Source organism: Candoia aspera, chromosome 14 (assembly GCF_035149785.1).
Source record: "Candoia aspera isolate rCanAsp1 chromosome 14, rCanAsp1.hap2, whole genome shotgun sequence".
In the NCBI taxonomy this organism is placed as follows: Eukaryota; Metazoa; Chordata; class Lepidosauria; order Squamata; family Boidae; genus Candoia; species Candoia aspera.
This window is the reverse complement of record NC_086166.1, coordinates 16,917,668-16,944,652: the sequence shown is the minus strand read 5'-3', so window position 1 is coordinate 16,944,652 and position 26,985 is coordinate 16,917,668. Positions and strand designations below refer to the sequence as shown.

The 26,985-nt window shown below is 43.7% G+C and overlaps 1 protein-coding gene across 1 annotated transcript in view; it reads left to right on the top strand.

Annotated features, from left to right (window-relative positions):
* LOC134505234 (uncharacterized) overlaps window positions 1-22,621 on the top strand; it is a 100,858-nt gene extending 78,237 nt beyond the window's left edge. Inside the window, exons 27-28 of the mRNA XM_063314846.1 lie at window positions 16,326-16,426; window positions 22,249-22,621. Of these exons, the coding sequence (XP_063170916.1) occupies window positions 16,326-16,355 (30 nt within the window). The 3' untranslated portion in view covers window positions 16,356-16,426; window positions 22,249-22,621. The remainder of the gene's footprint in view (window positions 1-16,325; window positions 16,427-22,248) is intronic.
* Window positions 22,622-26,985: the final 4,364 nt, after the last annotated feature.

The following is a 26,985-nucleotide window of genomic DNA, read 5'->3' as shown; positions in this document are numbered from 1 at the left end:
GCTTGCAATTTGTACGTGGTTTGTGCCTCTTTAAGTGCGTCCTTGATGACCGGCCAGGAATCTGCGAGTTTCTCACCCCAATCACAGGTGGCTACTGCTGGGGACGGAGGCTGAGGTAGTTCAGGGATGGGGACAAACTCCCGACCCGACACCACCCCAAAGGGGGGTTTTCCCGTGCTTTGGTGTATCGCATTGTTGTATGCAACCTCTGCAAACGGGAGGAGGTCCACCCAGTCGTCCTGGTGGTAATTTATGTAGGAGCGGAGGAATTGCTCCAGTGTGGTATTAAGGATCTCTGTGGATCCGTCCGTCTGGGGATGCCAGGAGGTTGACAGGGCTTGCTGGGTACCTATCAGTTTCAAAAAAGCCCGCCAAAGCCTTGAGGTAAATTGTGTGCCCCTATTGGTCACCAAGCGGGAGGGACAGCCATGTAGGTGGTACACGTGGACTAGGAACAGTTTCGCCAGCTGTTGGGCTGATGGGATCGAGGCTCAGGGGATGAAATGGGCTTGTTTTGAAAAGTACTCTTTTACAACCAAATGACCATTTTCTTTTGGCTAGGCGGTAAGTCTACTATGAAGTCCATTGAGATTTCATCCCAAGGGCAGGAGGGTTCAGCCACAGGTTGCAGCTTGGCCATAGCGCACACTGGGCAGGATGCCACATATGTCTTGACGTCCTTCCTCAGCGAGGGCCACCAAAACTGTCTCCGAGTTAAGTGTAGGGTTTTCAAAAACCTGAAGTGACCAGCCTGTTTGCTGTCATGCGATCTGTTGAGGATCGCCTGCCATTGTGAGTCGGGTACATATAACCTTCCCTCCGCCCATGCGAGGTCCTGTTCCATATTGACCTTGTTGGGGTTGGCGAGGAGCCAGGGGTCAGATTTTAACGCCATTGTAAAATCTGCCCATAACCCACTTGGCATTTGAGGTTGCCTGCATCTAGGGGCGGGTTGCGCCGTAGTTGTTTGCGAGGGGGAGGCAGGTTGTCCCCGAGTGCGTCCCAGGGTGACAGCTGCCATACCCAGTTGGGAATCAGAGAGCACTGTCCCTACGATGTTGGAGATAGGCTCCGCATCCTGGGGCAGTCGGGAGAGTGCATCTGCCAGGAAATTCTTTTTGCCTGGTATGAACTTCAGCTGGAAGTTGAACCGGCTGAAGAACTGAGCCCAGCGTATCTGTTTGGGGCTGAGGCGCCGGGGCATACGGAGTGCCTCGAGGTTGCGGTGGTCTGTCCAGACCTCAAACGGGCAAGTCGTCCCTTCCAAAAGGTGATGCCAAGCCTCCAGTGCTGCTTTAACTGCAAATGCTTCCTTTTCCCACACGTGCCAGCGCCTCTCTGTCTCTGAGAATTTCCTCGAGAGATAGGCGCATGGCTTCAGAATTCCAGCGGAATTCTTTTGCAGCAGGATGGCACCTATTGAGAAGTCAGAGGCGTCCACCTGCACCACAAAAGGCCGTTCGGGGTCCGGGTGAGCTAGAATTGGCTCCGCTGTGAACAGCGCTTTGACAGTTTGACAGGCAGGAGTCCAATTAAGTATGGCCCCTGGGTTTTTGACCTTGTGCATCTCCCCGACGCCTTTGGTCTTGAGCAAATCAGTTAAGGGCAGGGCAATTTCCGCAACCCCCCTCGCAAAGGACCTATAGAGGTTCGCGAACCCAAGGAAGCTTTGAAGCTGGCGCCTGGTGCGTGGGCTCAAAACTGCCTGGACTTTGCGGGGTCCATCTCTATCATTGTCAGAGATTCTGTACCCTAAGTAGTCCAAGCACGACTTATGGAATTCGCACTTGGACAGCTTAGTGTAGACTTTGGCTTTCCGGAGCTTAGTGAGAACTTGCCTCACTAACCTCTCGTGTTCCCTCTGCGTCCTCGTGTAGATGAGGACATCATCCAGGTAAACCAGTATGCCCTTGAATAGATGTTCATGCAGTACCTCGTTGATGAGTTGCATGAAGACCCCCGGGGCCCCCGCAAGACCGAATGGCAGTACCTTGTATTGGAAGGAGCCCAAGGGGCAGTTGAACGCCATTTTCCACTCGTCCCCCTCCCTGATATTACAAATTCTGTAATACACCCCATGGAGGTCGGGTTTGGAAAACACCCTTCCCTTTGACAAGTGTGCCAGCATGTCCTTTACGAGGGGTAGGGAGTATTTGTTGGATAGGGAAGCAGAATTTAATCCGCGGTAATCGGTGCATAGTCTCAGGGTGCCGTCCTTCTTTTCCCGAAATAGGACGGGTGCTCCAACCGGCGGGTTCGCTGGTTCTATGAAGCCCCTGGAGAGGTTTTTGTCCAAGAATTCCTGCAGCACCGCTAATTCTCTCTGGGTCATGGGGTAGATCTTGGGCTTGGGTAATGGGACGTCTGGGAGCAGTTCAATTGTGCAGTCCGTCTTGCGGTGGGGGGGTAATTGGTCCGCCTCCTCTTCTCAGAAGACATCTGCAAAGTCCACGTATTGCTCCGGCAGTCCTTCTGGGGGGGGGGTTGTGGGTTTGGTCGACGACCTCTGCCCTCCCCACCGTCAGAGCAGATGGTTTGTCCGGTGTCGGTGCCTGGTAGACCCCGTCTTTGAACTTGATGGAGCGTGTCCTCCAATCTATTGTGGCATGCTAGCCAGGGGATCCCCAGCACTACTATGGGTTTCCCCACCTGGGTTACCACAAAGTCTATGGATTCCTTGTGGGTGCCCATTGTCAGGGTGACCTTTCCGGTCCTCTGGGTGGCCGGTCCCCCCCCCCCCCCGCTGTAGAGCCATCAAGTTGTTGGAATGCCAGCAGTTTAGGGAGGGGGGAGCAGGGCAGTTTTAATGCAGTGACAATGTCTGGGTGGATCAGATTTCTGGAGTGTCCAGTCCACCAGAGCCTCGACCACGATGGCTCTAGGGCCGTATGAGAGTTCAATTGTCCCTGCCAGGATGGAGCAATCGTCACTCACCCTGGGGTTGTTGCGCCCCTTCTTCACCACCTGCCCAGCGGCACTGCTTAGAGCAAGTGGGGGGCGTTTTCCGCCGGCTGTTCTTGGGCGTCGATCGTGTCCCCTGCGAGGTAGGTGTCCGCGTCCTTGTCTGGGGTTGCTAGTGCTCCTGTCAGACGTCTGGGGGGGTTGGATGGCTTGTGCAGCGTCTTCGACGTTGGTCTGGGCAGGCGATCCGTTGTCCTGTTCTTGAAACAGTCTGCCGCTTGGTGGCCTGTCTTCCCACACCTGGTACATTGCCCACGGGCAAACCTCCGTTGTTGGTCTGCGTGCCAGGTTGGGCCTGACTATGGGACTGGTCCTCTTGTGCTGGGAGGGACTTTGTCATTTGCGGTTGTGAGCAGGAACGTGCGCTGGGCATGCTCCGCTTTTCCGGCTAGGCAAATCCACCCTTGAAGGCACCCTGTAGAGTGCCCATTGTAGTACCTCCCGGTTGAGGCCACGCTTGAACATGTTGATCAGGGTGGCCTCAGACCATTCCGTGATTTTGCCTGCGAGGACCTTGAACTCGAGGGCGTAGTCGGCCACCGTTTTTCTTCCTTGGCGCAGCGCTTGAAGTGTGCACTTGGCCCTTTCTTTCGCCAGGGTGTCCTCAAAGTAATGCTTCAGCTCGGCTAGGAAGTCATGGAAATTGGCCAAGGCTGGGGCTCCGGACTCAGACATCTGCACGTACCAGTCCGCAGCCCTGCCTTGGAGCTTGGTGGCCACTGCCGAGATTTTGGCTGCTTCTCTGCTGAAGTAATGGCTGTATTGGGCCATGTAGTCCCTCGCATTCATGAGAAGGAAGGACAGTTTTGTAGGGTCCCCGTCAAACTGTGCGGGGAAGTCTTTGGCGAACCCCTCAATTTGCGGGACCCTTACCTGTGGGTGGTAAGGGATGGCTCCCACTGGCCTGGGGCCACAAAGCCCTGCGACAGAGTCTCGTGCTTGGCCCCTTCCACTCAGGGATGTTGGTGGGGGGGGTAGGGTGCCCCGATCCCCTCTTGCCCCCTGTGCCGCCTCAGTCTTGGAGTGTTCGCCTACGATCGTTGCCAGGGACTGGAGCATGTGTTCCAGGTCTCGTACCTTGGCTTCCAGGGCTGTGACCTTGTCTGGCATGCCCTGGTCTGCTGATGTCGGGGACTGGAGCAGGTGTTCCAGGTCTCATACCCTGGCTTCCAGGGCCGTGACCCTGTCTGGAGTGCCCTGGTCGTCCGACGTCGGTGCTGCCGGATGCTGTTCGGTCTGTAGTCTTGCACCTTCCTGCTCGGGCATTTGGGGGTAGCGGAGCCTCCAGGTGGAGTAGGGTGTTCCCGTCCAGGGTCCTGCTCCGCCGGCCCATGTGAGGAGTTGTTGGTCCCCGACTTCATCTTCTGTCGGGGCTCTCCCATCTGGGTTGGAGCTCCAGGTCTGGAACTTGGGTGCGGTGTGGGCAGGGAGGGTGTCCGTGTCCCATTTCGGGTGCGCCGCCTCGAGCAGCTGTCAGGTCACCTCTACCTCTTGCAGGCCGTCCTTCACGCCTCTGGTGCGTCCCCGGATCTGTTTTTGCCAGTTGATCTCTCCCGCGGAAAATTTTCGTCCGGTGGAGCTTGGCAACTTTGGTTTGGTGACTCTCAGCTTTATGTCAGGCTCTGCCTGCTACCCAGTAAAAACACAGACGCTAGTGTAGGCTTAGGTTCTGGTTTTGTTTGAGTAACAGTATGCGTGCCCTTTAAGAAAGCTGAGAGTGAGTGGAGCACACCGGAACGGGATTTAAATAGCCCACGCCGGTCAGCGCTCCACCCCTTCTTACTCTGGGTGCGCCCCCGAGCCCCGTCGGTTCCGTCATTGGTAGGTGAGGGGTCGTGGAGCCCCTCCTGTGCTCTGGGCGTTTCCTTGATTGCTTCCCTGGCCGGTGATGGTTCATTGCCGGGCGATCAGATTCGTAATCTCTTTGACAGCTCAGGCGCGCCTCGTGGTCTGGTCTTGTCAATTGCTTTCTTTGTGACATTGTATCTTTCTCTTCCGTGCCTCCGGCTAGAGTTGATACTTTGTTGCCAGCACCTGTTGCTCTCTTTTGTTACCTAGTTGCCTTTTCCCTTAATCCGCCCGGGACCCATTTCCCTGCATTGTCATGTGAGCCGTTGCGATGTCACAAGCATCGCAACAGTGATCATGACATCCTGGTTTCATTGTAATATTAATCTGCAGTATCTTTTGCATCGTTGTATGAATTTTCACCCAAAATTTCTTTGCTTTTTCACAAGTCCACCTAAAAAGTCTTCTCTTCCCTTTCACACTTAGCAGCACTGGTTTGCTATTCCTTTATACAGTTTTGACAGTTTGATTGGTGTCACGTAGCATCAGGACATCATTTTATAAAAGTTCTCTCTTAAATTATGACACCCTGTACATTTAACATCAGTTTCCCACATTTTTAGATTTTTTAATATATTTTTTATCCTGCCTTTATTATTTTTATAAATAACTCAAGGTGGCAAACACACCTAACCTAATACTCCTTCCTCCTCCTCTTTTCCCCACAACAACCCTGTGTGGTGAGTTTGGCTGAGAGAGAGGGACTGGCCCAGGGTCACCCAGCTGCTTTCATGCCTCAGGCGGGACTAGAACTCAGACTCCTGATATCTAGCCTGGTTCCTTCACCACTAGACCAAACTGGCTCTATTAGTTGTGTTGTTAAAATAAATCCACCTTTCCCAAAGTATCATTGTATTGTTTTCATTGTTCATTTGTGTTCATTTTGGTGTTTAGATTTTTAGGGGGCATGTTTACACTACTTGAGGATTACACCAAAGGGAGGTGTGGTAGCAAAAAGGTTAGGCACCCCTGCCATGGAGGAAGATTCTGCACTTGGTCCATGCAAAGCATTGATAAGATCTCTGGCAGACATTGTTTTGTTGGAGTTGGGAACTAAACCCAAATCTGGCCCAAGGATGATAATGATTATATCCTATCTTTACATATATAAACTCCTTGAGGCAGTGAAATCAAGGCAGCGAACATACCTAATACCCCTTCCTCCAATTTTCCCCACAACAACAACCCTGTGAGGTGGGCTGGGCTGAGAGAGAGTCACTGGCCCAAGGTCACGCAGCTGGCTTTCATGCCTAAGGTGAGACTAGAACTCACTGTCCTGGTTTCTAGCCCAGCATCTTAACCACTAGACCCCCATACTGTGCACCAAAACTACTCAGTCAAGATGGCAAGATCACAGCCTCCTGGTTTCTAGGCTGGAGCCTTCACCACTAGCCCAAACCAGCTCTCTATTCTATTATGGATATATGGGAGATTCCAAGACCTCCAAGAGGAATTGGATTATCTGGACTCACTGCAGTCAGAATTCAGGCCAGGATGTAGCCTTGATGATCAATGGCACTAATTGATCACATGTGTAAATGTCCTCTGGCAGGCTCAGGTTGGGATAATATACCATTGATATATTGATGGGATATTGTTGTTGTTGTTTATTCATTCAGTCGCTTCCGACTCTTCGTGACTTCATGGACCAGCCCACGCCAGAGCTTCCTGTCGGTTGTCAACACCCCCAGCTCCCCCAGGGACAAGTCCATCACCTCTAGAATATCATCCATCCACCTTGCCCTTGGTCGGCCCCTCTTCCTTTTGCCCTCCACTCTCCCTAGCATCAGCATCTTCTCCAGGGTGTCCTGTCTTCTCATTATGTGGCCAAAGTATTTCAGTTTTGCTTTAATATCGTTCCCTCAAGTGAGCAGTCTGGCTTTATTTCCTGGAGGATGGACTGGTTTGATCTTCTTGCAGTCCAAGGCACTCTCAGGATTTTCCTCCAACACCACAGTTCAAAAGCATCGATCTTCCTTCTCTCAGCCTTCCTTATGGTCCAGCTCTCGCACCCATATGTTACTACGGGGAACACCATTGCTTTAACAATGCGGACCTTTGTTGTCAGTGTGATGTCTCTGCTCTTAACTATTTTATCGAGATTTGTCATTGCTCTTCTCCCAAGGATGAAGCGACTTCTGATTTCCTGACTGCAGTCAGTATCTGCAGTAATCTTCGCACCTAGAAATACAAAGTCTTTCACTGCTTCTACATTTTCTCCCTCTATTTGCCAGTTATCGATCAAGCTGGTTGACATAATCTTGGTTTTTTTGAGGTTTAGTTGCAAGCCAGCTTTTGCACTTTCTTCTTTCACCATCATCCTCAGTTCCTCTTTGCTTTCAGCCATCAAAGTGGTATCATCTGCATATCTGAGATTGTTAATGTTTCTTCCAGCGATTTTAACTCCAGCCTTGGATTCCTCAAGCCCAGCTTGTCGCATGATGTGTTGTGCATACAAGTTGAATAGGTAGGGTGAGAGTATACAACCCTGCCATACTCCGTTCCCAATCTTAAACCAGTCCGTTGTTCCATGGTCTGTTCTTACTGTTGCTGCTTGGTCGTTATACAGATTCTTCAGGAGGCAGACAAGATGACTTGGTATCCCCATACCACTAAGAACTTGCCACAGTTTGTTATGGTCCACACAGTGAAAGGCTTTAGAATAGTCAATAAAACAGAAATAGATGTTTTTCTGAAACTCCCTGGCTTTTTCCATTATCCATCGGATATTGGCAATTTGGTCCCTAGTTCCTCTGCCTTTTCTAAACCCAGCTTGTACATCTGGCAATTCTCGCTCCATGAATTGCTGAAGTCTACCTTGCAGGACCTTGAGCATTACCTTACTGGCATGTGAGATGAGTGCCACTGTTCGATAGTTTGAACATTCTTTAGTGTTTCCCTTTTTTGGTATGGGGATGTAAGTTGATTTTTTCCAATCTGATGGCCATTCCTGTGTTTTCCAAATTTGCTGGCATATAGCATGCATTACCTTGACAGCATCATCTTGCAAGATTTTGAACAGTTCAGCTGGGATGCCGTCGTCTCCTGCTGCCTTGTTATTAGCAATGCTTCTTAAGGCCCACTCAACCTCACTCTTCAGGATGTCTGGCTCTAGCTCACTGACCACACCGTCAAAGCTATCCCCGATATTGTTATCCTTCCTATACAGGTCTTCTGTATATTCTTGCCACCTTTTCTTGATCTCTTCTTCTTCTGTTAGGTCCTTGCCATCTTTGTTTTTGATCATACCCATTTTTGCCTGGAATTTACCTCCAATGTTTCTAGTTTTCTGGAAGAGGTCTCTTGTCTTCTTCCACTTCCGCGCATTGCTTGTTTAGAAATAATTCCTTATCTCTTCTGGTTAACCTCTGGAATTTTGCATTTAATTGGGCATATCTCCCCCTATCGCTGTTGCCTTTTGCTTTCCTTCTTTCTTGGGCTACTTCTAGTGTCTCAGCAGACAGCCATTTTGCCTCCTTGGTTTTCTCTTTCTTTGGGATGTATTTTGTTGCCACCTCCTGAACAATGTTGCGAACTTCTGTCCAGAGTTCTTCCGGGACCCTATCTACTAAGTCCAGTCCCTTAAATCAATTCTTTACCTCCACTGCATATTCCTGAGGGATATTAGTGAGCTCATATCTAGCTGATCTGTGGGTCTTCCCTAATCTCTTTAGTCTGATCCTAAATTGTGCAAGAAGAAGTTCGTGATCTGAACTACAGTCAGCTCCAGGTCTTGTTTTTACTGACTGTATAGATGACCGCCACCTTTGGCTGCAAAGGATGTAGTCAATCTGATTTCGGTGTTGTCCATCTGGGGAAGTCCATGTATAAAGCCGTCTCTTAGGTTGTTGGAAGAGAGTGTTCGTTATGCAGAGTGAGTTGTCTTGGCAAAATTCTATCAGCCTATGTCCTGCTTCATTTTGTTCTCCCAGGCCATGCTTACCTGTAATTCCAGGGGTCATTTGACTGCCCACCTTAGCATTCCAGTCTCCCGTGATGAAAATAACATCTCTTTTAGGCGTGTTGTCCAGTAGGTGCTGCAGATCCTCATAGAACTGCTCTACTTCAGCTTCTTCAGCATCTGTGGTTGGGGCGTATATTTGGATCACTGTGATGTTAGATGGCTTGCCCTGAATTCGAATTGAGATCATTCTATCGTTTTTTGGATTGTATCCAAGCACTGCTTTAGCCACTTTACTATTAATTATGAAGGCTACTCCATTTCTTCTGTGGTCCTCTTGTCCACAGTAGTAGATCTGGTGGTCATGTGATGTGAAGTGGCCCATTCCAGTCCATTTCAGTTCGCTGATGCCCAAAATGTCTATCTTTAATCTTTCACCACTGTAACTGTCCATCTACCTTGCTGCAGGTCATCCTCTTTCCTACCACCATTTCCAGCATCAAAGCCTTCTCCAGAGAACTGGTTCTTCACATAATTTATAGAAAGTATGTTAATTTGAGCCTGGTCATCTGGGCCTCGAATGAAAACTTTGGGTTGATTTGTTCAATGATTCATTTGTTTATTTTCTGCTACAGTCTTCTCAGGAATCTTCTTTAACACCAAAGTTCAAAAACATCAATTTTCTATCTCGCTTCTTTGAAGTCCAACTTTGCTTCCATCAAATGTCATAGGGAATATCATTGCCAGTGACGGACTCATCCTGGCATCTGAATATCTTTTTCAAGTGGAGTCTTTGGTGCTCTCTGAGCTTTGTTGTTTTCTTGCAGACGCTTCATTGCCAGACTAGGCAACATCTTCAGTTCGAAGAGGGAGTGGGCCTTGCTCTCAGCTTACATACCGTGCCTTGCATGGCTTGTGTTGTTGGGGGTGTTGTTCTCTCCTTGGGAGTTCTTTGATTGGGCTGTTGTTTGCTGCTTGGTTGATTGACTGAGTTAATAGTGCCTTGATTAGAGTGTACTGTGCTGTTTGATTGTTCATCAACCAAGCAGCAAACAACAGCCCACTCCCTCTTCGCACTGAAGATGTTGCCTAGTCTGGCAATGAAATGTCTGCAAGAAAACAACAAGGCTCAGAGAGCACCAAGAACTCCACAGTTCAACCCTCAGCTACAAATATTCACTTCGATTGGTATCTTTTTCAAGGCCTTCAGGGCTGCTCTACCAAGTGCTAGTCTGTTGTGTATTTCTTGACTGCTTGTTCCTATACTATTGATGGTTGATCCTAAAAGGCAGAAGCTCTCCACCACCAATATCTTCATTGTGAATTCTAAGGCTGGTTGCTTTTCCTGTAGTCATTAGTTTGGTCTTCTTTATATTTAATATAAGTTCCATTTTTTTCACTGTGCTCCTTGACTTTTATTACTATAGATCCTTTGGATCTGTGGCTATCAGAGTAGTATCATCAGCATAGTAGAGGTTACTGATATTTCTTCTTCCACTTTTAAAACCATACTCTTTTTCTTCCAATCCAACTTCCCTTGATATATATTCAACATATAGGTTGCATAAATAAGAGGAGAGTATAAAGCCTTGTTTCACTCCTTTTCCAACCTGAAATGTTCTGCAATGTTCTGCAATGTTCTCTGCATACTCTGGCTTCTTATTCTGTATATAGGTTATGCATGAGGATGATGAGATGTTCTGGGATTCCACAGCTTGACATGATTGACACAAAGGCCTTTTACAATCAATGCACATACTGACTTCTTTTGGTTTTCTTTGGCTATCTATCAATCATCTATCTGAATTTTGATGATAATAGTAAAATCTAATTACAAACTAATCTTAAAGAAAGAAAAGAGAATAGAAAGGAGTATCCCATTTTAACCTTGTTCAAATAAACCAACTTTATATTCCTTCCTTCTAACAGTTTAATCTTTAGTTCATTCAAATATTGTTGTAGGATTTGATTTCTTTTCATTTCTTCTTTGTCCTATCACACAGAGCTCTTCAAGAGTTTAATATGTCTCTTTTGTAAATCCGGTAGGAAAAAATTATCCAGCTCTCTCTCTTGGTTTGTCATTTGTATTTTCTGTTTAAATTTTAAAGCCTCAGCCAATTTCTTTTGTAGATCCAGTGAAACATCTTTTTCTAAGTCATTCTCTTGGCCTGTCAGTTGTAAATCCACTTTCAATGCCATCTCTATTTTGTCAGCTAAAATTCGTTCTACAGCTGTCATTTCTTCAATAACATCTTGTGGACATAGTCTATCCATAGAAGTAGATACCATTACTGACGTTGATATTGTGGCTACTATTTTCTGATTCCATTCTTCAAAAGTCTCCTTCTGTATTTCATTGTTAGAATGTTGTGCAACATTTTGCAGGTTTGTAAATCTTTCCTCTACCTACAAACTTTAGTCCCCTCTAGTCTCTGGTTTTTGAAATCATGAAATTGCTTATCTTTGTTTAGTCTTGTAAAAACCAAAACAGAATCAATTTCCCACAAGAAGTTGTTTGTTCTTTAATCCAAAATCTTATTGTAAAAGTTTATTCCAATTTTATCTGGACCCTTAATCCATGTCTAAGATCTGTCTAAGAACTGTCTAAGATCAAAATTGTATTTAGCTTTTTGCTGTTTATTTCAGATTCTTTAAATTCTTAAGCTTATGATTAATTTTTTCATTCAGGACTGAAGGCAGACTCATCCAGATGTTTTCAGACTTGTCAGTCTGGAAGTCTTTAATAGAAGTAGTCAATGAGCAATTTCCGAAAGTGATTAGAAAGTGAGTTTTGCCAATGTAGTGTCCTTTAAAAGTCTCTACTGCAGCTGTGAGCAAGATGACTAATCTTGTTGTCTGCCTGTGGTCTTCTAATGGGGAGCAGCCATCCAGGAGCACATGTAGACAATATCTGGACAGGTAGCAAGGAACCTGTCTAAGCAGTTCCTGGGTCTTTGCTGTGGTAGTCGGCTCCACTTTCGCAGAGCCATCTTTAGTTTGCCATACCTGTCCCAGAATACTAGATTTCTATATTATAAACTTCTGGACTGGATGTCCTCTGAAAACATTTTGCTCCAGAGCAAGACGGCTTCAGGTCTGAACATTCAAACATGGATCAATGTACCATCCTACATCACTTAGCTGAGAAATATTACAGTCACCCCAAAGGTGCCCTCTGTGTAGCCTTTATAGACTTGAGGGCAGCCTTTCATTCTATTCCACAAGAATGACTGGTGGAAATTAGCTACTACAATGATAGACCAACATCTTGTTAGGCTAAATGCTATTATACCAAGGCACAACCACTCAAGTAAAGGGTAGTATCTTTGGTGATGTCCTAACAGTCAGGAATCACGCTGAGACGAGGAGTAGGTCTCTTGTGTTTATTACAAGACAGAATCCTAACAAACTGAAGAAGCGTGGGAAAAACCCAGACAGATAAACCCCAAAAGTTAAGGTGGGTCTGATCTGTGTCTCCTTGAATGGCTGCTTAATTCCTCAGTACTACGCATGCATTTTCCCCCCTGGATAGAGGCCCCCTCCTGGTCGCCATCAGTATTCATGACAGGTGATTTAACTGAGCAAAGGTGTAAAGCAAGGTTGTATGCTTGTCAACTTCTACATTAATAATATTGTTGAGATGTTTGCTAAGCCAGAATTCCATCCTCCTTCTCTTGCCCACTGTCCCGTTTCTATTCTCATTTATGCTGATGATGCAGCCATATTGTCTATAACCCAAGTAGGCCTCTGAAGTTGCCTTAAAGCACTTTACAGAGAACACCTTGAAATAAATTACTCCAAAACAAAAGTACTGGTATTCTCTAGGAAATGCTTTAACCCTCACCTAGATGGACAATTAATGGCAAACTCATCAAACAGGTAAAATCCTTTAAATATTTAGGTCTCTATTTTCAGTCTTCTACCTGCTGGTCTATTCAAACAAGACAATTTCTGGTAAAAGCCCCAAAACATCCCTTGCAATCACTAAAATTGCAGGTTTTAAACAGCTATTAAACTATTTAAAGCTAAAGGTCTTGGTTTGATGTTATATGGTGGTCAGTTGTGTATTTATAAGGTGTCTCCTAGTTTAGAAATAATCCAATCAAATTTTTTGAAAAATGTATTAGAAGTTCCTTATTCAGCTTCCAATGCTTTAACATGATTAGAATTAGGCTGCATTTTCCTTGGGGCCCTATTAAGAGTTTGCTGTCTTAGATTCTGGCTGGAACAAGTCTACTGGGGAACTTCCTTAGGTCATCTCACCTTGCTGGGTAGGTTCTCTTACAAACTAAGAAGGCAAATCAGTGACAATTTGGCATATTGCAGACTTGCTTTGTCAGCACTACCTGCTTTGGGAATTGATAAAACCCTGGCTGAGCTAAAGCAGAGGATTTGGGATCTAGGTATCCAAAATGACAGAGCCAAAGCTCCCATCCCTTCTATAGGAAAATTACTCCTTCCTCGTCTGTCCCTAGATAGTCTGGCAGTGAAAAGTCTGCAAGAAAACAACAAGGCTCAGAGAGCACCAAGGACTCCACAGTTCAACCCTGAGCTACAAATATTTGCTTCGATTGTTAATCTGTAGTTGTTTCATTTCATCTTTTACTGTGTTGAGCTTTCCTGAGTTCATGCTTCTTATATTCAATGTTCCTACTGTAATTCTATCTTTGCAGCTTCAAATTTTCTTTTCCTGTATGGCAACATCAACAACATCATCAAAACTAGACATCCTGAAGGCTTTAATCTAGGCATGTCATAAACCCCATTAGTATCTGAAGGATCCTCAGCTCTTCCTCAGTAGCATGAGTGCCATCCAACCTGCCATCATCTGTCACTACAGCACCAATCACTTCAGCTGGTCTATCCATGTGGTTTTCTTGACATATATGGGAGTGGTTTAGCATTGCCTTATCCCACACAATATGAATTGATGTCTTTGCCATTGTCACTAAAGTGATCATCTGCCTCTGGCATCTTATATTGCTGCTGCCTAATACTGGTGCCTACTTGGTTTAGCTGGGCAGCTGCGATGATCTTCACACCTTGGGTGACCCTGCTGGGGTTAGCATTCCGGCATTTTTTGCTCATGCAATGCAAGAACCCCCAATGCCAGGATGAAGCAGCATGGGGGGATTGTATTGCTTAACCCCCCCACAAATATATAAATAATTTATGTGACACACACACACACACAAACACAAACCATAAAATTCCTGTCATTGCTGGATGGTTTTTGACAGATGCCTAGATAGTTTAGTTATCAAAACTAGCTACAGGTTTGGCTCTTTGCTTTGCCAGAGCATACCTGCAATGTTCAGGCACAGTTGGAGCAAGTTTTGAAGCTCTCCCACTGTGCCTACGTAGGTCTGATCAGTTTTTTTTAAAAAGTGACCCACCTCTGTGTGCCTAGGAAGATGTCATAACACACTGAGACCCCTGGTTTAGAGTGTTCTTTTCAAAGCAACACAATCCCATACATGTAGACCCATCATAAGAATGGCCTTCAGGTTAAGCAATGTTATATAAAGTGCAGAAAAGTAATATGCCAAAGGCATACATAAAGAAAACAGTGAAATCCAGTTTGCACCACCACTTTTACCATACCTCTCCATACCTTTCTATTCCTGCATAGCATTCTTCCTTCCACGATATCCATTAATTATAGTTTTTTTCTTTAATAGACTTTGGCTTGCTGCCATATTTCAGAAGGATACTTCTGGTTCTTCTGCTTTTCTGAGATTAATTATAGTGGAAGGCAAAAAAAATGGCCAGCTGACCTACGATGTGTCAAGGGAAACATTCTGCCAGTGCCACAATCAGAAATAGCTGTCTCAGACATATTCTTCAGCTGATTGTCCTGCATATGTGAACTGGCTCTTTCAGCCAAAGTGATACAACTCAATGGGACCAAAGAGATTACTTGGGGTACAAAAAAGCTAGAAAAATTAATTCCTTATTAATTCTGCAGGTGGAGAAACCTCCTGTCTATATCAGCCCAAAAGAAGCAGCTGACTTTACTAGCATTGCTCAGATGCTACAGAATGCCACTCTAGCCAGGCATGCCATTGGGATGGTCAAGACTTTTAGCAATTATTACTCTCTCCGTGAATATCTATCCAGGCTCCAAAGGGGTTCTTGCCAGGTAAGCTTTAATTCCTGAGTTTGGAATGCTTCCTTTTCCACTGTGGAGGGGCTTTTTCTTCAGCTTGTATCATTGTCCTCAAAAGTCACTGCTCCGTAGGCACCCAAATACATTGTGATCTGTGAGTTTTCATTACATCTGACCCTAGACTTTGTAGCAAGTTGTGGTTGATGATTTGGTTTGTGTTTTTCATACTGCCAGCAAAAGCAGTATTCCTGAACAGTAAGAACTTAGGAACTCCAGCAGCAGTATCCCTAAAAACACACATGTATTTTAATGTCCCAATGATAGAAGTGTTCTGGCAGGCTGTTAAAATTCCTAAGCATTGTTTACATAGTAATGAGTGGAAAAGTGGGCTCTCTCGCATTATTTTATTTTGTTTTAAAAATTGTATGCCACCCTTCAGAACCAAGGTTTCCCATTATTCTTTTTCATTTTCTCATCCAAACTCCATGTTGATCCAAAGTCTGACCATGCATAAGCTATTTTCCTCTCTGTATTCATAGAATCTCAGAGAAAGCTACTGAAAGCATATGGCAATGTAGTAGATAATGCTGACTGTATTAAATTACAAAAAAATATTTTTTTAAAATAAATTTTATTGCTTTTAATTAATAACAAAAAAGAGAAAGAAAAAGAAAAAAACAAAATACAATAAAGATACATATATCATTATATCAACTATACGACTGACATTCCCTATGGAAATACGAGAGTTTTTCCCCTTGATTGTTGTAAATTTAATTCTGTCTCTTTTGTTCAGGGCATCAGAACCATATCAGGCCCATCAACATGTAGGCAATCTTCTCCTGCCTTCACTGTTGAAATCCAGCAAGAATTCTTGGAAAATGCTCTTTTTTTCCTCAAAAAAGAAGGTAGCTCAATGAACTCTTCTCAGTGGGGTGAAGCCTACTTCCTTTTGTTTTCCAATATCCTGCCACAACCCAGGACAGCCCAGCTGGCTCCCAAATTGCCATGTCACCTCCACACCATGTGAGTCAACCATGAACCGATGCTATTAACTGAGAGAGGTTAATAGCTAAACTGGGTCAATTCATCATATGAATAATGTGGGATACCTACTTTACTAATTACATGATCTAGGAGTTTATAGGAAGTGACAGAATAGACAGGCTGATAGGTCTGTTGGTGAGGAATCTGCAAACCCTGGGCCATAGAAGCCAGAATTCAGAGTAATCATTCTGCAAGTACACAGTGAAGTCATGTGACAGTCAGAGGACTGAAAATGGGTAAGTTAAAAGCTTCTGCTGGGTCAGGAATCAGTAATCATTCTATGTTCACAATTAAGTTACATGCGTGAAGTAAAAGTCAGAGGACTAAGGATGGGTCTGCCGGGTCATCAATCACCAACGATGTCTTTCCCTAAGGCATAAATAGGTTTGATACAGATCTGCGATCAACCTCTCTGCTTGAAAGAATTGATATTCAAAATATGCTCTGTGTTTATATCAGTTTGAAGGCCATCACTGCTCTTCATCCTAGTCTGACCAAACAGCAGGAAGAACTTGTCAGCCATCTTTGCTGTCCTGGAAGTCATCATCCTAATATTAAAGGTAGATTTCTCTGCTATATTGGGCCAAAATAATCTACTTGGAAATTATAATTTGGACACCAACCTGAGACACGCAAATTTGAGGTTCTGCAGAGAGATCACATTCTCTTAATTTCATGACAGCTAAACTCAATGTGCCATTCTATGATTTGCTTGAATAAATCAGAAATTACAATATTTGGCCAGATGAAATACTGAGGTGAATTAGAGGTCAGTGAGATATGATTTCTGGGTTGTATGTATTGTCCACATCCTGAAAATTCTGAACAGCTTTATGATTGCTAGATGATTGCTGCAATTGTTTCCCCTTGATTGCAAATATATGAGGGACTCCATTTTGTGACACGTGGCACTTTAGCAGATTATATAGGATTCAGTGTGTTGTTGTCTGTTAAGTGCAAGAAACATTAATGAAACTAAATACAATTCCTGAAACTCCTCATAAGGAAGATCACAAATCTGCATCCTTTTTTCAATTTTCTAGTCCACCTTCATTGTAACCTCAATGGTTACTCAGCTCTGTTATATATACAATGCCTAGCAGTCATTATTAAGAGGATGGCTCACTATTAGATACAACAAAATTAAGTATCAGCAATAATTACATTTACATGAAAATTCTGAACTGCCTTGGAGTGCTAGATGACTGCTGTACTAATGGTTCTCCTTGACTGAAGTTATGTGTTGTTCTGCATTGTGACATGCAGACTTTCTATGATTCAAGAAAAATTACTGACAGTAAGAATTCATGGTGCTCCTTACTGGGACATCACAGATAAGCAACCTCCTCTCTGTGTTCTAGCAAATGATGTGATGGACTCCATTGTGTGGTTCTCTGTTTTCATGTTTTGTTCACTCTTTAGGATAAGCAGGGAGATGGTGGATCAGCAGCTCTTTTTCAATTCTGGCATTCCCCTGACTTTTTTATTTTAGATATTTTATCCCTCCTTTATTATTTTTGTGGGACGCGGTGGCCCTGCGGGTTAAACCGCTGAGCTGCTGAGCTTGCTGATCGGAAGGTCGGCGGTTTGAATCCGCGTGACAGGGTGAGCTCCCGTTGCTAGTCCCAGCTCCTGCCAACCTAGCAGTTCGAAAACATGCAAATGTGAGTAGATTAATAGATACCGCTTCAGCGGGCAGGTAACGGCGTTCCATGTAGTCATGCCGGCCATATGACCACAGAACTGTCTACGGACAAACGCCGGCTCTTTGGCTTTGAAACGGAGATGAGCACCACCCCCTAGAGTTGGACACGACTGGACTTAATGTCAAGGGAAACCTTTACTTTTACCTTATTATTTTTATAAATAAGGCGACAAACATACCTAACCTAATACTCCCTCCTCCTATTTTCCCCACAACAACAACCCTGTGAGGTGGGTTGGTGTCATGCACTGCCTACCGCAGAGTAAAACACTGACGCTGATTCATGCGAGAGCAGGTTCAGGTTTATTTCTTTACGTAGTAACAGTTGCGGAAAAAAGCTGAGAGTGAGGAGCGCGCGCCGGTGCGGGGTTTAAATACCCCGCGCCGGTCAGCGCCCCCTCACCCTGGGTTACGTCATCCCCCCTTTGTCCTGCATGCTGTCTTGCCGGTAGGTGAAGGGTTGCGAGGCCCCAGCGGGTGCCCCGGGATCGCCCATCATTGGTTTCCTCATTCAGCCGGTGATTGCTGTCAGCTGGGCGATCTCCGTTGCGCTTGTGCTAACAGCTTGGGTGCGCCTCGCGATCTGCCTATCCTTTGTCCTTTCTTCTCTCTCTTTTGTGTTTTGATGGCTGCATGCTCCAGCTAGGGTCTGTGGTTTTTGTTGTGCGTGCTAAGCTTATCTTGAGCCCCTTCCTCTGTTTCCTCGTTATTGTCATTTGTGCCGTTGTGCTGATGTCTTCAGCTCAACGGCACTCATGACAGTTGGGATGAGAGAGAGTGACTGGCCCAAGGTCACCCAGCCAGCTTTCATGCCTAAGGCAGGACTAGAACTCACTGCCTCCTGGTTCCTAGCCTGGAGCTTTAACTATTGGACTAAACTGACTTTGCAATATGATACATTGCTAGTTGAATTCCTCATTGGACAGACAACACAAGAGTCCTTGTTAAGAGTAGGTCTCTTTGCTTCAGCAAATGAGATTATACATTGTAGACTGCATATTTTTTACAATTATGGATCGTCCTTGGATAGTTAATGGAGAGCTGTTGTTATGCTGCCTCTTCATTGTACTCATATGATGGACTCCATTTGGTGGTATATTGTTCTAATGCAAATGTCTTTGAATACATCTTTTCTATCAATTAAATAGATTAGTGAAAGTAAGTAGGTTTCCAGATTCAGCCCCCATATTTCAATTCTGGCATTCCACTGACATTGGAACATGGTAAGTCTCAGTTGAATTCCATAGTCAATATACAGCACAAGCACCCTTGTTAGGTGTAAGTAAAGGTAAAGGTTTCCCTTGACATTAAGTCCAGTCGTGTCCGACTCTAGGGGGCGGCGCTCATCTCTGTTTCAAAGCCGAAGAGCCGGCGTTTGTCCGTAGACAGTTCCGTGGTCATGTGGCCGGCATGACTACACGGAATGCCGTTACCTGCCCACTGAAGCGGTACCTATTAATCTACTCACATTTGCATGTTTTCAAACTGCTCGGTTGGCAGGAGCTGGGACTAGCAACAGGAGCTCACCCTGTCACGCGGATCAGCAAGCTCAGCAGCTCAGCGGTTTAACCCGCAGCGCCACCGCGTCCCTTTGTTAGGTGTAGAACACTCTAATCTGTTTCAGGAAATGGGATATGTGTAACACACCGCATTGACATCATAATTAGGAACTCTGATTGGATTGCAGGTTGATCACTTGTCATGCTTCCCCTTGATTGCAGTTATATGATGATGGCATGAGGTTGAAATGCAAATCTTCTCTGAATACATGTTATGCTTACTCTTAAGGGAAAGTGGTATTAGTGAAAGGAGACAGATTTCCAGATTACCATCATTAGATTGGGAATGGGCAGTTTCTGTATGCTGCTCTTTGATTGCAGTGATGTGAAGGACTCCACTTAGTAGTATATGGTCCTCACACTTTTTTTTTTTTAACATTTCCTGTTTCACTTAAATGAAAGATATATTGAAAGCAAGTATATTCTCCTCAGTGGTGATGTTTAATCAAATTAAAAAGCACAAGTTGTCTGCTATTATACTGAATGGTACAACAATTTTAATAATCCCACTTAATAAACCTCAAAAGAAAAAGCCAATTCAAAACAGTAAATCCAAAGGCAAATAGCATCAGTCAAATCCTTAAAGCAAACCAGATAAACATCCTTCAATCTTTATCCCACTTCAAAATAAACCAGAGCAGTTACATGTCCCCACAATGTACACAGAGCTTCCTCTTTAAAAAATCAAACAGCCCAACCGCCCCTCTCAAAAATTCCAAGTTCCTTTCATGGTATTGCACCAGGAGATCGATTTTACTTATGGTTTGCAAATCACTCTCTTAGATTTCTCCATTATCCAATCTTCATCCAGCATCTCAATGGAAATCTCAGTCTCAGTCTTAAAAAAAACCCTTTCTATCACTCTTAGATTCCTCAGTTTCATCCACCACATCCCCAGCCTGATGGTTCTCATATTTTCCACAGTGTCCTGGATATCTTGCATAAAAGTTTGATAAAAGTCTGAAGAATCTGTTTAAGATCCTGGTGGCCAGAAAGTAGCCGTTTGAAATCCTCCATGTCTCACGCAGTAGATTATGGCGCCCCTTAGAACTTAATCAGTGAAAAACAAAGATATGGGAGAGTTCGAAAGTTTTTACATAGTGAGAGTAAATAACAGACTATTCTCAAGGGAAAGTGAAGACAGAAAGTTGAAGGTTCAGATCAGCCGATCTTTAAATTTAATACAAAAATAATAACAGGAAGACAATTGTTTATTCTCGGTCTTTGAAATTTTCTTTGGAAGGAAAACAAAATCCAGAACTTAATTTTTTTTTAAAAAGTTATCACAAAAATAACATTAAGCACCAAGAGGACCAGTTTCTCCTCACTGTAAAAAGCCTCTCTTGGGGTACATATACTTAAAAAATACAAATTGGTGATTTAGAAATGGGGTGACCTGTCTTAGTGTCTCTTTAAGGCTACAGCGTGGCTTGGAAATGGTGATGTCCCCACCTTCCAGGTTCTCTTACCAGTTAAAAACAAAACACAGTCTTCTGACTGCAGGATGCCATTTCAGAGGACAAATGGGGTAATTCCAAGCATTCTCCTTAATCCGGAGAACATTTTTGGGCTTCAGGAAAGCCTTCCTGAACTTGAAAGAAGTTGCCGCATTGTCCGCTCTGCCAGCTGAGCCAGTGGGCAAAAAATTCCCACTGGAAGCCACAATACACTATATTTATATGAACATTCTGAACATTCTTTTGACTGCTAAATTATCACTGCAGTTATATTTCCCCTTGATTACAGTTAAGCAATGGACATTTTGTGATGTGATACTATGGCAAATTTTCTACATTTTGGTACGTTCTTTGTGAAGTGTAAGAACATAAATGAACCTTTATTGTTCCTGATGCTCCTTACAAGGGTGATCACGAATCAACCTCCTTTTTTCAATTCTTATGGGACTGATTCTTTCCAACATTTTCCAATTGTTTTCATTACTGTATCTATCTCCTTCTTGCTAAAGGAGTCCTTTGTGTGATGTTCGTAGATGTAGCCTTACAGTACACTACATTTGCATGAAGATTCTGAATTGTCTTTTGATTGCTAAATAATTGCTGTGGTTATGTTTCCCCTTGATAGCAATGTGACAGACTCCAGTTTGTGACATGCAGTAGTGTAACAGAATTTCTGTGGTGTGTTCTTTGTGAAGTGTAAGAACATAAATGAACCTTTAGCGTTCCTGGTGTTCCTTAAAAGGATAGGTAAAGGTAAAGGTTTCCCTTGACGTAAAGTCCAGTCGTGTCCGACTCTAGGGGGCGGTGCTCATCTCCGTTTCTAAGCCTTGGAGCCAGCGTTGTCATAGACACTTCCGGGTCATGTGGCCAGCATGATGACTCGGAACGCCGTTACCTTCCCGCCGAAGCGGTACCAATTAATCTACTCACATTTGCATGTTTTCAAACTGCTTGGTGTGCAGGAGCTGGGACTAGCAACGGGAGCTCACCCCGCCGCGCGGTTTTGAACCGCCGACCTTCCGATCGACAGCTCAGCGGTTTAACCCACAGCGCCACCGTGTCCCTCTGCCTTAAAAGGATAAGCATCCTTTTTTTTCAATCTTTGTGTCCTACCTACTTTGTAACCTCAGTGGTTGCTGCTGAATTCCATATTTAGATACAATAACAGTTCTTTTTAAGATGAGGGCGCTCTATGATGTTCAAGCAAATTAGATATTGATACTGCGTTCGTATTGTACTTCTGAACTGTTTTTGGATTGCTAAATCACATACACTCCTTGTTTTCTACCCAAAACTGGATAGTATAACAGTATTATCATTTTCCCCACAACCTCAGCTGTGTGAGGTGGGTTGGGCTGAGAAAAGGGGACCTGCCCAGTCACCCAGCAGGCTTTCATGCCAAAGACAGGTCTCCTGGTTTCTAGGTCAGCACCTTCACTACTACTCCAAACTGGTTCTCAAGCTTCTATTATTAGTACTTCTAAGCCACACTGTTGATGCATGATTTCAGTGTGTGTGAAAAGGTTTGTGTGTGGGGGGGGGGTGGATTACATGTAGGCTAAGACTTTAGGCTGGCTATTTCTGTTCTAGATATTAATAATTGAACAAGAGATTTCTTGTATTATATCCAATTTGACTTTAGTTTTTCATTTTGATTTTAGCAGCAACTCAAATCCTTACAAGGGTGACAAAGTACAGCTATCAAGATGAAACACACAGCAAGCACAGACACAGGACAACTCTTCCCCATCAGACTGCCAAATCACACGTCCTAGGAGATATTACTAACCAAAATCTTGAAAGTGACCCAGATAATAAGCTCAGAAGCAGTGGAATGGACATGACAGGACATGCCACAATTCATTATCTTACAAACAACACCAGTGGCTTCCTTGAAGATGCTGCAAACAAACTAATTTCTACCCCTGGAGGTGCCACAAAGGACATTTTGCTAACTATCACATCTCATATCTCTGAAAATCCCAGGTTTCCCAATCCCAAAAGTGCCAGAACTAATGTCCCTAGAGATGCCACAAATTATGTTACTGAAAACACCACAGGTGATTTAACTGGGCACATCACAATTTATGGCTTTGGAAGGACCAGCATGGACATTTCTGGAAGTTCCATAACTAACATTCCTAGAACTGCTACAGCTGATATACATAGAAGCACTATAACTTCGATTCCTAATAAAGGTATTACTCAAATATCCAGGAGGGATACAAGTGATATCCTTGGGAGAGTCTTAGGAAATCTCCCTGAAAGTGCTATGCTTCACATCTCTGGAAGCACTGCCAGTCACATCCCTAAATGGGCCACTGCTCAAATCTTTGCAAAGACCACAAGTAAATTCCATGGAAATATAACAGATCGTTATCGTAAAAGTTTTGCAAATGAGATCCCAGATGAGATTACCAAAATTCATGGCAATGCCAATGAAATCATCTTTGAAAGCAGTGCAACTGATGTCCCAGGAAGGGCCATAAGTCATATCGCTGGTGATACCATAGGTAAGATTCCTGAAAAATATTTCAACGCAGGTATTTAGAGGTATCCAAGGTAATCTTGACAGCACCATAACACATACTGCCCAGAGTCCCTCTCTTGGGGGAGATGGGCGGTGGCTAAATTTGATTAATAAATAAATAAATATCCCTAGAAATGACAACAGCAAAATTTCTGCTAGTGCCACACATAACAATTCTGGCAATTCCTCAGCTTGCACCACACCACATAACTATGGAGGTTGTACTGGCTGTAACCGGGAGGGTATCTCAGGTAACACTTACGGAACGGCTAGGACTCCCATTCCTGGAGATACCACTGAAAATATCCTTGGAACTTACTCTCTAGCAAGCACTATGGAAAACAATTCTAGTGCTGCTGTAGGCAATATCTATGAAGTTGCCGTAACACACATCCCTGCAGATGTTACAGTCGGCAAACACACAGTTCACATTCTTGGAAGCCAAAATGGGAACTTACCTCATAATATGATAGGATTAATGGAGGTCCTACAATCCAAATCCCTGAAACAACGCAACAGGAAACAAATCTAAAGTCTCCATCGCCTACACTCCCAGAGATAGGGCCATGAGTTACATCTCTGGAGGTGTCACAACTATCTCCGAAAGTACCACTGTAAATATGTTTCCAAGCACCACAACTAATGCCAAGGAAGTTGCCATGGGGACTGACCATTATAATAATGGTGCAGTCAACAACCATGAAAGCACAATGGGCAACATTTCTGGAGGTGCAATTATTTATGTTCCTGGAGGCGCTACTGCAAATATTCCTGGTATAGATAAAAATCTGGGAGGTACCAATCTTGGAAGTGCCATTCATAAACCTGGAGCTTCCATGATTTATGGGAGTGCCACTGCCACAATTCTTCTTGGTCGTGGTAGCAGTAATATTCCCAGTGATTGCATGCTTCATATGTCTAAAAGCACCATTCCTGAAGGGTCCACAGCAGTGTCACTGACAATAACACTGACAATAAAGCTACCCACTTCCTGGTTTCTCAGGGAACGTTACTAGAGGTATTCCTGATCATGTTAGTGGCAATGACCAAGGTGGTGCCAGTTACCATCATGGATAACACTCCTCAAAATATAATCCCTGGGGTTGTTGCTAGCATTGTTTCCAGTAATAATACAGGTTACACATATGCAAATGCCACACCTTCTGGAGACATTCTAACTGCCATTCATGGAGATGCCTCTGTTAAAATTCTGAGTGCAACAGGCAACATTGTTGGAGATGCAACTGTCAATATTCTTTGAAGATGCTACAGGTTCCATTCCCTTAGGTACCACTAACCATAACCTTGAAGACAAAACAACCCATGTTTTCCTTAGGTACCAGCCATGATGATGCCACTGGAAATATCTCTCAGAACATCATAACACCAATTTCTGGAAGCAGCAGAGGTAGTATTTCTACTATTCTTGGAGGTGGACCAAGTCGCCTCCCTGGAAGGGGCAATGGAGATAGTGCTCCTCGAGGCCCAGACCATGAGACTTCTGGAGATGTGATAACTAGCATATTTGTTGGTGCTGTAACCCATAATCCTAGTTCTGTTCCTGGCAGCAACTGGGCAAATAATTGCTTGCACTTGTCATTCTACTGCGTTCTCCCTTGGATTTTTGTCTCGTTTTCATTATAGTCTTTTTTGTAATCCAAATGCAAATGTCTAAATGTCTGATATCCACAGAATATATTTAAACTGGTTAAATAAAGCAGCTACACTTGCACAAGAGAAATTGGTTGTTGTTCACAGCTTGATGTATTGGCTGAACCCTATAATACACAAAAATTTAACCTGTTAAATTATGGTTGACTGAAAACCTAGAAAATGGATTGCTTCAGTAAGCAGGTTAAGGATGTGGGAACACATCCCTTGAAATGAAAGCTGTTTATCAGTTATGTATCCAAAGTATGGACACTAATTGTATTTTGTTCTCCTGGAATATTAAATTTTTGCTTGGTAATAGAGACCATCCAACCATCTGCCTAGCAGCAGTGTGCATTACAATACATAAAAATTTCTTGTTTCTTAAAAGAAAATTGTGGTTTCTCTAAAAACCACATTTCTTTTCGTGAAGTGAGCAATTTCAGAGACCCCTGCTCCAGAAAGAAAGTTTAAACTGGAAAAACAATGGTACAATTTTTAGTAATTTTTGAGCTGGGCAATATAGATATATCTGCATGTTAAATATTTCTTCCTGACTTTATTTTTCAACACCTCACTATGATAGATCAGCTGGAAAGGTTTGTAATTTTTTAATTATCTTTACAAATCACTCATTTTGAGGGGAAATGGAATTTTATTTCCCTTTGTCGGATAAAAATTAAAAATGAAAAAAGATTTTTAATACTACCATTGAAGGCAATTCTTGAATTTTTTGAATCCTGCTTTCTATTAGATGGTAGAAACACACTTCAGTTGCTCAGAAGAAATCATTGGATCTTACAATTTGTCTTTATTATAATTTTTAATATTGCCTTAGATATTTTATACTGTTAGTATGTGCTGCTTTTATTTGATTGCTGTAAGCCGCCCAGAGTCAGTTTCTGAGATAGGCAGCTATATACATTTGAATACATAGACTTACATGGTGCTCAGAAATTTGCACTTTGATTATGTTGAGATACCAGTGCCAATATATATTTGTATAGGTTGCTATCTGCGTAAAAAAGACTTTTCCAATTGCCAGCTTTGTGGTTTTGCCTTGCCTTGTTTATTCCATACACTGTATTGCTTTTTTCTGACTTAAATGTAAATGACAGTTAATACGACAATTGTTTGCAAATTTTCCCTTGAATCAATATTTTATGCCTTGTTTAAACTAGTAAATCTGGTTAACATTCCCCTTGTTGGTCCTTTTGCTATGCACTCCATACTCGGCAATGTGTCGAAATAGCGATTCTTCTTTTTATTGCAAGATTTTATTCATTCAAAATTTTCATAATTTTCATAATTCATAAGACTTCGCAAGATGAGGCCTCTCTATGATGCTGGACAAAACTAGATGAGTGTCCTCGACAGCGTTTAGACGTCGATTCTGAACTCTCATGGGATTGCTAGAACGGTGCTCTAGTTATCTTTCCCCTTCTTCGTACGTTTGCTGTGCACTCCATTTTGAGGAAGGGGAAATTGAATCATCAACTGTTGAATCATCAACATGAATCATCACCTGTCTTTCAGATCTGGTCTTTCACTGGACTGAAAACTTGAGTTATAAAAGGTGAATTCTGCCTTCCCATTCATAGGGCTCATAGGAGTTGCTGAGAGGAGGCCTCCATGTGACGATGCCAGAAACCGAACCGGTGTCCTAGAGTGCATTTCGATGTCAATTCTGAACTCGCATGGGATTTCTAATACAACACAGAGCTTGACTTTCCCCTTCTGTGTACGTTTGTGTGGTGCCATGTTGGGCAAGGTGTTAGAATAGCGATTCTTCTCAATATCTCAGTTAGCTTTCTCTTCAGGCAGAGAGAGATTCATGAAAATCCATGCATTTCAAGATTCTCCTTTCCAACCAGAACATGAATCATCAACTGTCTTTCAGATCTGGTCTTTCACTGGGCTGCAAATTTGAGTTATATAAGGTGAATTCTGCCTTCCCATTCATAGGGCTCATAGGAGTTGCTGAGAGGAGGCCTCCCCGTGACGATACCAGAAACCGAACCGGTGTCCTAGAGTGCATTTGGATGTCAATTCTGAACTCGCATGGGATTGCTAATACAACGCACAGCTTGACCTTCCCCTTCTGTGTACGTTTGTGTGGAGGCCAGGTTGGGCAAGGTGTTAAAATGGCGATTCTTCTCAATCTCTCAGTTAGCTTTCTCTTCAGGCAGAGAGATTCATGAAAATCCATGCATTTCAA